This window comes from Branchiostoma floridae, chromosome 10, assembly GCF_000003815.2.
Source record: "Branchiostoma floridae strain S238N-H82 chromosome 10, Bfl_VNyyK, whole genome shotgun sequence".
Classification (NCBI taxonomy): Eukaryota; Metazoa; Chordata; class Leptocardii; order Amphioxiformes; family Branchiostomatidae; genus Branchiostoma; species Branchiostoma floridae.
The window spans coordinates 3323050-3337297 of NC_049988.1; the positions used below are offsets into that span (position 1 = coordinate 3323050).

At 37.5% G+C, this 14248-nt stretch overlaps 1 protein-coding gene across 2 annotated transcripts; it reads left to right on the forward strand.

Annotated features, from left to right (window-relative positions):
- The first annotated feature begins 239 nt into the window (after positions 1 to 239).
- Positions 240 to 8966, forward strand: LOC118423893 (ADP-ribosylation factor 1-like 2). Of its 2 annotated transcripts, none has more exons than XM_035832210.1 (5): positions 240 to 425; positions 3142 to 3330; positions 4024 to 4134; positions 5106 to 5230; positions 6828 to 8966. In XM_035832210.1, the coding sequence occupies exons 2-5, from the start codon at positions 3183 to 3185 to the stop codon at positions 6990 to 6992; spliced, it is 549 nt and encodes a 182-aa protein (XP_035688103.1). In that variant the 5' UTR covers positions 240 to 425; positions 3142 to 3182; the 3' UTR covers positions 6993 to 8966. The 2 variants fall into 2 exon arrangements, with proteins under 2 accessions (XP_035688103.1, XP_035688102.1); XM_035832209.1 differs by lacking the exon at positions 5106 to 5230 and adding an exon at positions 4931 to 5055 and having other exon boundaries at positions 241 to 425.
- The last annotated feature ends 5282 nt before the right edge of the window (positions 8967 to 14248 follow it).

The window sequence follows — 14248 nt, forward strand, 5'->3', positions numbered from 1 at the left end:
TTTCCAACTTTTCACCAGTTAGTAGACCTAAAAAAAACTATATTTCTGTTAAAATCACAGAACCCACTAATCATTAAAGAAGTGGGACTTTTCATCAGCCACTGCCTCCAAAGAAGAAGTCAAACCACCCAGTAAAGAAAGTAGAAGCATGTAACACTGTATCATTGTAATTAGCCTACGGGCATGGATTTGCAAATAAATCATTATTATTATTGATATAACGTCCTTGCTCTAGTGTTGTATTAACGTTAGATCATTTTCTGCAGATTCTAAAGTGGTCGCCAGATGTCGCAGGGGAGGGTGTGCGATGTTCCGGTCACGTGGTAGGGGGTCACGCAATTGAGCATTACTCAGACCCCTCTGACGTGGCACATGCAACGACACCTTTTCACATCCGCCATTTTGGAGACTGGTATCTACCTGAGGTGGGTCTCAAAATCTTTCCTTACACATTTTAACCCCATTTTCCTTCTTGTATTCTACCTACACCTTATACTATGATAGTTATAGAGTGCCCGGGAGAATTTATGGACGATTTTTGTGTCCATTTTCGACGTATTGTCGCTGGTTGTGCAACGTTGGCGACGACTTCCGCTACTGAACAAGACGAGGTTGTCTGTTCATTTCTAGAAAACGTTTTCTGTGAACAGGTTGTTTCTCATACCAATTTCTGCTCTCAAGTCCGCAACAGGGGAATTCTTTCGACGTATTTTAGTTATTAAGGATCTTCTTGGCCTGTTTTGCCGTGTTTTTACGTGTCAAATCGCCGTGGTTTTGAATTTTAGGGGCACGAAAGTTGGAACTAACGATATACAGTACTTGTAAACCGCGCCGGTTTCTGCCCCCCTCCCTCCACCCCCCAAAAGCACATTTTTGAAAATTTCGTTTTATTTCATCATTTTGAAAAGGATTCAGTACCAACCACACATGGAATACGTCTAAAACGTTTGTCTGAAAATGAAACCATGTCCAAATCGTGCGTAATAGTTGAGGAATGTTAGGATGAGGGGAAAACGTGCGATGTCCACGTATATACATGGTAAAGCACTGGTCGGGATTTTGCTGTCACTTCAAGTCAGGGCGTGACAAGCTTTCTTCTCGTAACTTGTCTTTGTTCGGTCTAAAAATTAGCCCGAAAATGACCAGTAGAATTTCTGGAGAAGGAAGATTTGTCTCTTATTGTTGAAAGTTGCCGTGATTTCCGTCAAATTTCGCCATATATATTATAGATTGCAGTTATCACCATAACTATCCTTTTCAGAAATTTGATAATTGGTTTCTAGCAAAATGTAAATTTCATGAAATGTATCCGTATCAAATGGGTGTGAGACAATTATGATTTTAAAAAAAATGTTGTTTTTCTGTCTGCCCTGTTGAAGATATACAAGTCACTCTATGCAAAGTGTAATTATGAATATGCTAATTTTGCAAAGGACCTGCAATACTTGATTTGTGTCGAATCTGATTGGAATCAAGGTCATGTTCATTGAAAATTATGCGTGTCCTGTCTTGTGTAGTGGAAAGAATAGGATTAACAACCACACAACACAACCACATTATAGATTAATAATAGGTTCTAGAGCTAACTTCATAAACTTGACACATCTTAGTAAATGAGATCACCAAGAAGGCATAGAATTTATGTAGCCCTTGTATTTGTAGTCTTGTATTCTAAGCTATGACATCATCATATAATTGGGTGTTTCAATGCATGGTTTGAAATTGTATTTTTGCCAAATCTCAAAAATCCCCTTAGATTTCAATGTCAACTAGTCTGTGGGTTGGTGTGTGCCAAACTTGGCAGCCAAGCCCACAATTCAGTTTACATGGAGGACTGAAAACAAAGCTAACATTCTCCAGGCATGTGGTCACCTTGACTTGAGAGCAGGGCTAACACAACTACATACAAATTGTATATGGTCAGTGCAGTGTTGTACATGTACATGTAGCCAGCCTGAAATTTTATTCCAGGGTTCTCCCCAGAATTTTTTAGTATAGTGGAGGGCAAAAATAGCCCGCACCAACGCGCTGCGCTTTCATGAAAATGGGTTCATTTTGCAATGAAAAAGGGTGTCAAATACTACAAGTATAATATGTTATAGTGATTCCTTTGTTGTGAAGTGGCAAAACGACTATTGTCTTGATCATCGCCAATTCACAAGTTTTTGCAGACAATGCCCACTGGAAAAGGGATGCCACTTGGCACAAAAATCTGTAAATTTTCCTAGATTTTAATAAAACACCAAGAAAAGAGGGAAGAAACACACCAAATTTCAAAAGTAGTATAGTGGAGCTGGGTTAGGAATATAGTGGAGGGCCTCCGTTATTCCATCCTCTGGGGAGAACTCTGTATTCTGTCCCCAGGATTTTGAATGGAGGTCCTGTGGAATGTGTGATGGTCCAAACGGGTCTGGGGGTATGCTCCCCAAGGAAATTTTGAAATCTAGACCTTATATGAAATGCTATTTCCTTGATTTTGAGGTACAAATTTTGCTGGTAGACTCAGCTTGGTTCAACAAGATACAGCCACGTGGTTTGATGATGGAAAATGTTTGCGGTGGTTTGGAGCTGACAGTGAAAAGGCCTCAGTGAAAACTGCAAACATAAAACCACTGCAAACATCTCTGCATTTACAGTAGTTGTGGAGGCAAGTTGTAGGCTTGGGTGACTGAAGGCGGTATCTCACTGCACTTGGGGTACTGGTGCGGCACTGCGGGGTTCGAAAGATTACTCAACAAATTTTAGAGATAAAGAACAAATTTTCTCACGTTTTGTGAATTTTTTGTCTTCTAAGTCATACCTGTATGTATTACGCAATATCTAAATAATATAAAAACTGCAAAAATAACCCAACAGTGCCGCAGTGAACGAACCCCGTAGTGCCGCACTGGTGCCCCAAGTGCAGTGAGATAACACCTTTGGCGGCCCTTTTTAAGCTGATGGGACCAATTTTGCTTGAGATTCTGCAAGAGAAAAAAAGAATTATCATCCTGGTTTCTGGTTTGTTTTCAGGTTTTAAAGATTCTTTCATTGGTTATGTATTATTTGGATACAGTTATGTATTATTTGGATACAATGTTTTTCTATTATTTAGTACTAACCACCCTACATATTATGTTTGTTTTTTCTCCATTTCTCCAGTCCTTTTTGTGACAAGCACCAGATCATACAAGCAATCGACCATGGGGAGCGTGTTCGGTAAGCTGTTCCAGGGCCTGTTTGGCAAGAAGGAGATGCGCATCCTGATGGTGGGGTTGGACGCCGCCGGAAAGACGACCATTTTGTACAAACTCAAGCTTGGAGAGATTGTCACAACCATTCCGACTATTGGTAAGAAACGTTGTACCATGATATCTTTTGCCTGTCTTCCCTTGAATCCTTTTTTTGGGGGGGGGGGGGGTATTTAAAGAAGAGAATATCTTTGGATTTTGATGAAAACACAAAAGCTTTTCTTAATTGTGGTGGAGTCTTAAACAGGGATATTGTTTTTTTTCTGCCGCATTGCAGATCGTCAAAGAAGATTCCCAAATCTTGTGTGTTCTTTTGACATTAAGATGATTTTAGTAAACATACTCGCTCCTTATCTTATTTTCTCACCCATTGGCTGTGATTCACAAGTTAACAGAGGCAGCATTGTTTACGAAGATAAGATTTTAAAATGCCAGTGGGAGTCGAACACTCCACCAAACAGAATCCTTTGAGAATTGGAGCATTGTTTTGAGTATTACCCAATCACAAGTTTTCACTCAGATCCAGACCTGGACCTGTTCCTCTGGACCCAAACCAGACATGTACCTGAATTTTCTCTGCTGGTACCTACCCTAACTCCATCTGTCAAAAAATCTGAAGTTCATGACATGGAGTTAATGAAAATGTATTTTTGTTAAGCTTACAACATAGGTTGTCAAGCAATGGGTTTGACAAAAAAGATTAAGCTGGAAACAGCCCTGCCTTTGTGCCACATGAATGTGGCTGATTTTTCAGGTGACTGATACTCTGTTCCAATCTGTCTTGTCCCTGTAGGTTTTAATGTAGAGACTGTTGAGTACAAGAACATCAGTTTCACGGTATGGGATGTGGGTGGGCAGGACAAGATCAGACCGCTGTGGCGTCACTATTTCCAGAACACACAAGGTGAGTTACCCCCATCCAAGGAGGTATCGTTTTTATTAGTCTGTTATTACTTGAGAAGATATGGATGGATTGTGATGTATGCGGTATGTGTGTAGGTCAAGTTTGGGTCTTCTTGCTGCTTCCCTTGGTATTGCAGCAGGACTTCCTGTAATTTGTATTTTGAGATTTTTGTACATTTGAAATCAACACTTCCTTACTTTTTAGTAAATTTTACACCTTTTTGAAAGCATGTGTGTACAAAATTTTTGTTCTTGATGTGCCTTTAGCCATAATCCTTTTGCAAAGGGAAAGAAAATCTTTCCCATATATATTTTTTGTGTGGTAATGCTATAGTAGCTGTGTCACTTTTACTTGTATCTAATGATTTAACATCACAGAACAGAAAGTACTGGGATCATGAAAAGTTGGAACTATGTATCTAATTTTTTGTCTGAAGGACTAACGTACCAGTGCGCCGTAATATTTGTGTAGGATTTTGTATATGTATGTAAAGTACTATTGTAAAGCCCGCGATGATGATGATGTCAAGCACTATTGTACATAAGTATAGCATATTCGGAAATGTGAAGTGTCAGAAAAAAAGTATAGACTCTATGTTGTATTATTTGTTTAAAAGTTGAATTTGAGTTCATCACAATTTATCAGAGCTTTAAATTGAAGATTTTGATTTTTATGCACCCCAAATTTTTCCTATGCAACAAAATTTTAGGTTAAATGAAGCCCTGTAAACTGTAGATTTGTCTGAAATAAGACGTTTTTAAAGAAAGGAAGCTAACCATCGGTTTATGTTCCGTAGGCCTTATCTTTGTGGTTGACAGCAATGACAGGGAACGTGCCACAGAGGCTCGGGAAGAGTTGCAGCGAATGCTGGCAGAAGACGAGCTCAGAGATGCCGTATTGTTAGTCTTTGCCAACAAGCAGGTAAAGAACCCAATGACATATCTGTTGTTTAACGGTTTCCCACTCTGTAGGCCTAATCTTTGTGATAGACAGCAATGACAGGGAGCGTGCCACTGAGGCGAAGGAAGAGTTGATGAGAATGCTGCAGGAAGATGAGCTCAGAGATGCCGTATTGTTAGTCTTTGCCAACAAGCAGGTAAAGCATGGCAGATTCGGACGGTGGAAGAAACTCACAGTGGTGTCTTGCAGCACAATGGTCTACTTCTTAATGTACAAGCCGGTTCACAGTTCAAACTGAGTATGCACTGGGTACTGTAAATGCAGAAACTTTCGCGGTGGTTTAGTGTTCGCGGTATTCGCTGTGGCCGCTTCACCGCAAATTCAAAACCACCGCAAACATTTTTTTCATGGCAGTAAAATGCTACAGTGCATGGCGCGAACTTAAAACCACCGCACAAAGGCCCTTTTCCCGCTACCGTAAAATTAAATCCCAGCAAACTTAAGTGCATTTACAGTAATGCAAAATTTCAAAGGTCCCTGAGACGAACATAAAAACTTTTGGACACTATTTCAAGAACTTTTTAAAAGTCAAGGGCTTTCATCAATGACCCTACGCATACGCAGTACCGTACTGTCAACTGGCTTGTTGATTTGTATCACATTTGTGACATATGGCGCATATATAACACAATTAACAGGTGACTTGTCCCCATTTCATACTGAAATGTGTGTGGTGGTTTTATTTAAGTGGTTTTCACTGTGATCGCAGAATCAAAACATGGAGAAGTTGTGTTCTATATGCCTATTCTACTACAAAATTGTTTCAAAATGCAAACTCGAACCACTTTTTCAAACCACCTCTCACATCCTAACATTAAATTTACTGCCATGAAAATGAATGTATTTTTACAGTATATGACAAGGTAGAGATTAAAATCTGACAGAAACCTAAATTTTCCTGGTAGAGATTTGGTCAGATCTGTAAATTTTATGATAAAAAAAATGTATGGCTCTTAGTGACAGATGTGAAAGTTTGAAGACATTCCCATAAATTTGTCTCTTTAGATTGATGAATTAGTCTGTTAGTGGGTCTCAACCCCAGCACATTTTTAGAATCTGATTGGAGTCTCTGTCAAAGTGGGATCTTTTATTCTGTTGGATCACAATCTCTACCCACATATATATATGTGTATAAGGTTTTGAAGCGTTGTAGACTCTTAATGGGCTCCATTCCACTAAACGGCAATCTCACTGCGGCAAAATATGAATTTGGGTAACCCTTGTTTTTATAAATTGAATACCATGCAAACTGTGAAAGTATGGCTGAAAACCATGCCAACGTTTCAAAACTTCCAGTACTTTAGATCTACCACCCCTAAAAGACAATGTTAACGCCTGTACCCAAACAACAGGTGCTAATTGTATCAACCTTATTTTGACTTGTGTAAGATTTTTGTTTCCTATTAGACTGTCTAAATTTTTTTTGCCACATATCAATTAATAGTTTTTGGTTATAAACAAAATCTTACACAGTGGCACTGAGGAATGACCACAGATTGACAGATATCATATCTAGTTGCATGAGTAACCAGTATTTGGAATATGGCTATGACAACACGTAAAAAGGATTGGCTTTTTATCCATAGAATTTGTGACGATCAGTTCAACAAAATCTTTGTTCACAGGAGTTTGCCACCCTAGTGGAATGGGGCGGAAAGTTGGACTTATTCCTCAAACGTTTAAATTTCCAAGCGCCAGCAAACGCTAAATTTATTTTGGTCTTTTTCCACCAGGATCTTCCGAATGCCATGAATGCTGCAGAAATCACGGACAAGTTGGCACTACATAACCTCCGCAACCGACAATGGTACATCCAGGCCACATGTGCAACAAGCGGAGACGGGCTATACGAAGGGCTGGACTGGCTTTCCAACCAACTGAAAAACAACAAAAACTAGATCCCATCCCAGTAGAAACATGGTTTTGGGCAGCTTGAGAAGGGGGCACTGTTCAACCTTGTATAAAGCTATCCCTGACAGACCCTTGTAGCTTTCCTTGTAGTTCTGTGAAGGATTTCATTGCTGTATTGGCAGAACTCTTTTGTGTCAATGGTATAGTGACAAGAAAGCGCCAACTGAAGCAAAAATATTTTCCCATTGTTAGAAAGCTATAGCCAATATGACTACTCGTGAGCTATTGTCACTGTGCACCTGTTTGCAGCCTTTTCACCTGTCTGTGTAGCTGTTCGCAGCAGCTGCAATAGGTAATGCACACAGTACCGCAGTCGTGTCAAAGCAAGTCAACCTTAAACTAAAATTGTTTTAGCGTAAAAGCAAAAGACTGAAGGGAAGGAAAACTTTGGGAAGTAAGGAAGGAAATGGAGATCTCAGTCATTCAGTTTTGATTGTGTGACATGTGGTACCATTTGTACCTGCAAGGTGGCGCTAATGAGTTGCTAATTTTCCAGGTTGTGTGGGGCTAAACATAAGCCTCTCCACATGTACACAGAATTGTAAGGAAAGCTGTAAGGGATCCTTCAGGTTTGGAGTTAGTGATAGTGTAATCATTTGTTACATAGTGTAAGACATTTTAGCACAAAAAAAAACAAGAATCCAGTTTCCTCTCACTTTAATTTTCAAGTTATTAATTGAGTGTTCTCTTGAGCCCAGACCAAATTATGGCACATTAAAAGAAAACAATAGTTGATTATATAATACTGCACAGAACCAGTCAACCCTTGCACACATCTCATTTGTACATTTCTTGGTAGTTAGTTGGTTACTGGCACATATGAAAAACTAGATACAACAGACAGTGCAGTGTTCAGCAAAAAGACTATGTCCAAGTCAGGTCAGATAATTGTATGGATGACGTCTACATATACACTAATAATGGTAGGGTTATAATACACAGCAGATGTAAATTATATGTGAAATAAACAAAACCACAGAAGTTTGTATCAAGCAGACGTAAGTTGTTTTTAAGGACTGTTCGAATGTTCATTAACAAGCCAGAAGAAAGGGATGTACCTAAATCACTATATTGTGTATTGTCTGTCTTTTAATGCTACTAACATAACTAAATGTTTTGCCTTTTTTGCATTGAATTATTACAGTTGGTGACGTCATCCATAGACTTTATTAAATGGCCTGTAGGAAAAGAAAGGAAACAAAATTGGGGTTCATTCTTAAACAGTACTGGGCAGTTTAGTGGTGAATATATCGCACCAGACCTTCACTGTTGTTGGCTCGTGAGTATCACACTGGTTGTGTGTTGTCCTCTAAACTTCTGTAACTGAACAACTTCAACTTGCTGGGCGAAGTAAAGATGTGTTAGGTCTACCTAGAGTTGCGCTCGACTCCTTTTTGGGTGTTTGTTGGGAAAATTATGTTTAAATATGGTATTCCTCACTAGCAGTCTGACAATAGAAAGGCTCTTCTTTTCTTCCTAAAAATGATTATTGTAATTTTAAGGAAAGTCTGTTTGAGAGTTGTGAAATGTGTATAGTACTGGTAAAAGGTAGCAGCAACAAAACATCCTGTATTTGTAGTATCCGACAACAAAGCACTAATTGTCCGAATTATAAGATGTGATACGTGCATTTGCAACAGAAGTTTTTTTTTAAAGGCAGTTTTGAAGGGTGTGAAAAATCATTATTCTAACACACAAGATTGCTCGGCTGTACAAAGGTGTATCACACTGATTTAATATTATATCTGGCATGCTAAATACAGTTGTCCTGAAATTGTTTCAGACTTAACCTGACCTGATTTAAGTACTGTTAGTGGAGAGAGAGGATTGACTATAGTGTATAATGTATCTGTCAGACCTGTTCTAGAAAAAGATGGAAAAGTTTGTCCAGGGAGTAATGATGATTCTTTACCTTGTATGTATGCACTCTACATCAATAAACTTGCAATTACTGCTGTCAATGAATTAAGTTATGCTTTTATTAGTTTTGCAACGATTGTGGTGGATTTACTTGACGTCAAATAAGAATGTCACTGAATATACATTTCAAATTACATTATAATACTGCTGAAGTGTTTCAACAGCACACTTTTAAGTTTTAAAAAAAGACTCCTTTTCCTGCCTTTGGTGAATTTGATTTCCTACAAAAGTAAATGGATTTTAGGTGTCCCAAATACACAGTAGCAGTTTGAACGGTATGCACAATAAATAGCCTGGGTATGTACAGTACCATCAGGACAGTAGTTCGCTCTAAGGTTTATTAACAGTTGCTTCTCGCTCCAACTTTTATTATACACTATATACAGTCGCTTCTCTGCTATACCGTCTGGGAACCATGACATCTCTAACGTCTGGGATCGTCCAAATTTTGGACAAGGGCGTTGATTGTTCCCTTCATTACAGCGAATAAAGGAATGGGTTCGAACGCTCGTTCCAACAGGCATTCTAACACCCCAAACGCCCTGCATCCGCTAGTGGGAGGCCTGTTGTCATTAAAAGAATGCTCTAGAACCCATTCCTTAATTCTCTCATTAACTCAAGACATCCCCACCAAAAGGTTTGAATGCGCAGGTCTCCTGACAGGTACAATGTAGCAGGAGCAGACTACTATCCGTATGGTACCTAGGCTACAACAAACATGTACACGGTTAAATAAGTCACAACAACCCAATATTTGTATGCAAAAGTAGAGACTTTATTTCACTTCACAACTGGGATATATGACTTTAAAATCTTCATCATATTCTGTCCTACTTCAACTTCTATATACGCACTCATCTGTTTAATACTGTACACAGTTCAACCCTGCCTGCCCAGAATCTCCACTTGTTGTCAATGATTGCCTCAATGTATTAATATTACTGGTGGGATCCAGTTTGTATTAAAAACGTACGTATCTTGGTATTTATTTAAAACCTGGCTTCAAATTCTAAGTAGTTGTTCAATCTGCAAAATGCGAACTTTTAGCTTTCCGCGTCCAATCCAAGCCACACTAGGTTATACATTCCTTGGTTTTCAGAAAAAAACGTGCCAAATTCGAACTAACAGAAAGGATAATCAGTGTGAAGTTTCAGTTAAGTACATACATGGAAAGATAATCTCATTGAGAAAAGAAAGTTCTGGAAAAGCAAAAGCCTTGTGCAAGTTAAGTTATCTACTAGAGTTTGTTATCTCTCGGAGACCTATTGGAGGTCAATTTCAAAGAAAAGGTTTACATTCTGTGTTTAGTTTGTTTTAAAATTTATATCTTTGCACTGAGCATTATATCCCTGGCAAAAATGGTGCGTAATGTGACCCTAAAGCTCAAGATTTTGATGCTGCAGTAGTATAGCATTGGTGCCATACTGCCATGGTAACTTCACAGTTATTCTAAACTGTCAAGTCCAGCAAAGCCTTGAACGAATAGCTTGAATATTGCAGCTTTGGTGCAGGACTGAGGCATTACAGTATTAGTGTTAAAATGCCACATCCAGCATCAATGCAGCATTACACACCATTCTGTACTAGGGATTCCAAAGTCACACAAAGCCAATTTAGGTCAATCAGCGATCGCCGTCTGGTGGACGGGGTGTGGGGGGGTTGCTGGGGGTACAAAATTTGGGACTATTCCGATAACCAAGGAATGATAACATATAAAAGTACCAATCTATGTCATGCGAAGTTGCAAACATTATTATCAAAATGATTATCTTGGCCTTATACAGAACACACCTAGTTTGTCATGTTGTCTGCAAATTAACCATTAGAATACTGCATTATCCATACAACATTGGAGGTGTGGAGTTGCTTACAAGGGGTTAAAAATACATTCAAGTTCATCCAAACGTCAAGTCGGAACACAATGGATACAAATGCAGAGGACAGAAGCACAGAGAAATACAGCAAGTAACATCGTCTCTACAACCTCACAAATGAATTGGCACTAAGAATTTACAGAACAAATTGTAGCATTTTAAACTAGAGATGGTATAGCCAATACGTTATGTATATACTGTTAAGTGAAAATTAATTGATAGTCTGATGGACACAAGGTTATTTTGTTACACTTCCACTGCATACATGTATAAACAAAAAAGAAAATAATCTCAGGTTTAGGCCACACCAATTTAATTTCTTGGTTCACGGATTCGCTCGCTCCTATTTTTTGGGAAAAAAAAAATAAAAATAAAAATTACCACTCAGCAAATTTTCACCATTAATGAAACCATTCACCAACTTTCTGGTGTAGCAAACATAAAAACTGACACTACTTTTGTAATTTTCAACGAACAGGTGCTGTTACTATACAATAATAGTGTTTTTGTACTTTTTTCAAGCTGAAAACTTTTTTTTCTTTATGTTTGGGATTAGCCCTTACCTTTACCCGAACCATTTTACAACTTTTATTTTTATTTTTATTTCGCCCTCTCGCTCCGTATTTTTTATGAAAAAATCCGTGAACCAATAAATTAAATTGGTGTGGCCTTATGTCCATCATATGTTAGAAAAAAAATTGATAATTTTAACCCAGAATTGCGATGATCAAAATAAACATTGTCTCAAAACGTTGGCTTAATTTCCTTGAAATACTAAAAGACTGAATATGAAGAAACAGCTAAATTGTACCCAAAAAAGTATATACTTTATACTTAAACACATCTGCATATAATACATTCTGCTGATTGTAATAAAACATCCTGACAAATATAAGGTAATAGCTATACCCTACAATTTTTGTTAGTGCACAAAGAAAAAGGTACAACTGGTGTTCACTTGGAAACTGTCAAGTTACACATTTTTATATGGTAACCGTGATACCACCCATTGTCATAATGCCATCAAAACTGTAGTGACTGAGATAAAAGATTGTCCAATTTCACGTCAAATTTTCACAACTTTCTTTACGTGTTCATTTACAGACAAAAACACCATAATGTTCCTACCTACTCTTGCTTAAAATAAAACATTGTCTCACTGCAATTGCAAATTTCAGAATTGTCCAAGCTTTTGACAATTGATTCATACTGTACAAATCATGGCAAAAACAATGTTATTATTTCACTGATTGTATATTCTACTATATGATAAACAAAAAATGCTACTACTTTGTTAGACTGCTTGCCTCCAAAACACACAGGTTAAGTATTTAAAATTTAACTATCTCAATTTCATCTAGGATTTTTCTTACACAATAACAGCTCCGCCCTTAAGGCATCGCCAAAATTTGGCACACAAATCTCATCTGTATAAAGTGGAGTTAAAATTCATGATTGTCTTACGTTCTTAAATCAAAGTTGTCTGCCATTTTTACAACAGAATATAATATGACATAGTATAATATAATACAACCCATTGGTCTTTCTATTGTAGAGGCTGGAGCCTCGAAGAAAAATTTTCCAGCAACATTTAAAAATTGGCAGGAAATTTGAACTGGAAATTATTATCAAACTGAATCATCTGAGTAATTACTATATAAACTATAGTAGGTATTGTCTACTATAGTCAATTGTGAATGATATAATATAGTTATGTTGACCCTGATTAAAATGTCATCTAAACCATGCACTTTGGAAGCCATGGTTTAATACATGTCACACACATGTACTGTATAAAACCATGATCAAACATATTCCATAAACCATGATTTAAAGACATTCCGTATACAGTCATGGTAAAATGCATGAATATCTATAATCCATGGATGTGTTTCGTAAACCATGCCTTAGACATGTACTGTACTTGTGTGTTACAGTGTATAAAACCATGGTAAAGTACATAAACATCTACAAACCATGGTACATACATGTGTGCATGTGCTGTATAAAGCCATGGTAAAGTACATGAACATCTACAAACCATGGTACATACATGTACTGTATAAAACCATGGTAAAGTACATGAACATCTACATACCATGGTACATACTACAGAAATCCATGGTGAGGTACATGAACATCCACAAACCATGGTACATACATGTGTGCATGTGCTGTATAAAGCCATGGTAAAGTACATGAACATCTACAAACCATGGTACATACATGTACTGTATAAAACCATGGTAAAGTACATGAACATCTACATACCATGGTACATACTTTAGAAATCCATGGTGAAGTACATGAACATCTACAAACCATGCATGTTCATACATAGTTACATACAATGTATTCACCATGGTATAGTTTATACACACACAAGTCATGGCAAAACCATACTGCATAAATCATGTAATACTTTACAGCCATGGTACATACATCTCATACCATGGTACATTATGAACCATGGTACACGTACATGGTACACGTACATACATGAAAACTCATTATGGGACATATGATAGTACATACTGCATACATGTATACCAGTAAACTCAGTTACATAAACTCAGGGCTGTCTCCATGACCCGTCCCTAGGACGGACATTTGCTTCCCAGCACGGACAAATATTTCACCCTGTCCGTCCAAAAAAGTTCACAGCATGAAATTGACAAAAAATGTATTTTCGTTAGCTTGACAAATGTCACAGCAAAAATTAACAACAGGAACTCAAAAAATGAGGCATAAAAAATTTAAAGCTGGGGACAGCCCTGACAAAAATGACAAATTATTACAAGCAAAACTTATCATATTTGGGTTAAACCAATTGTCTCTGCCATTAATACAGATATAACTAATACTATGATTGCCTTTCATACTCCTGGATTATCGTAAACAATTATAGATTATTCTGAATACACTAAAGTCCAGCACAAATACATGTATCTTTTTTTACGAATCTCAACAAGTGCAATAAATTATACAGACCTAACAATTCGCCATCCCTTTCTCACTCACTAAAACCTCCTCTTGATTGTCACAACAGTTTGTCTTGATCTGATTGTAAACGGCAATTCTTTTTCATATTCAGGAATGGTTAGGATTGTCACATTACTTTATAATAAGATAACAAAACTCTTAAAAACATTGTTTTCCATGCCTAACACTGCTTTTCTTTGTACCTCTTCATTACTGTAAATTCTGAAATTTTTGCAGCACATCTAAGTTCACAGTATTCACACCACACACGAATTTCTTTTTTCTGTTGTAACTGCAAACTTGAGATACCGCAAATTCTAACTTTTCAGCCAGTGCAAAATATAAGTGCTGCAAATAAGAAAGAATTTACAGTACCAAATTTTTTTTAAATAAGAAAAGAGAGGCATGTTCACAATTCTGTCCACTTTCCAATACACATTGCACTGCTGGACATAACGATTACCCTT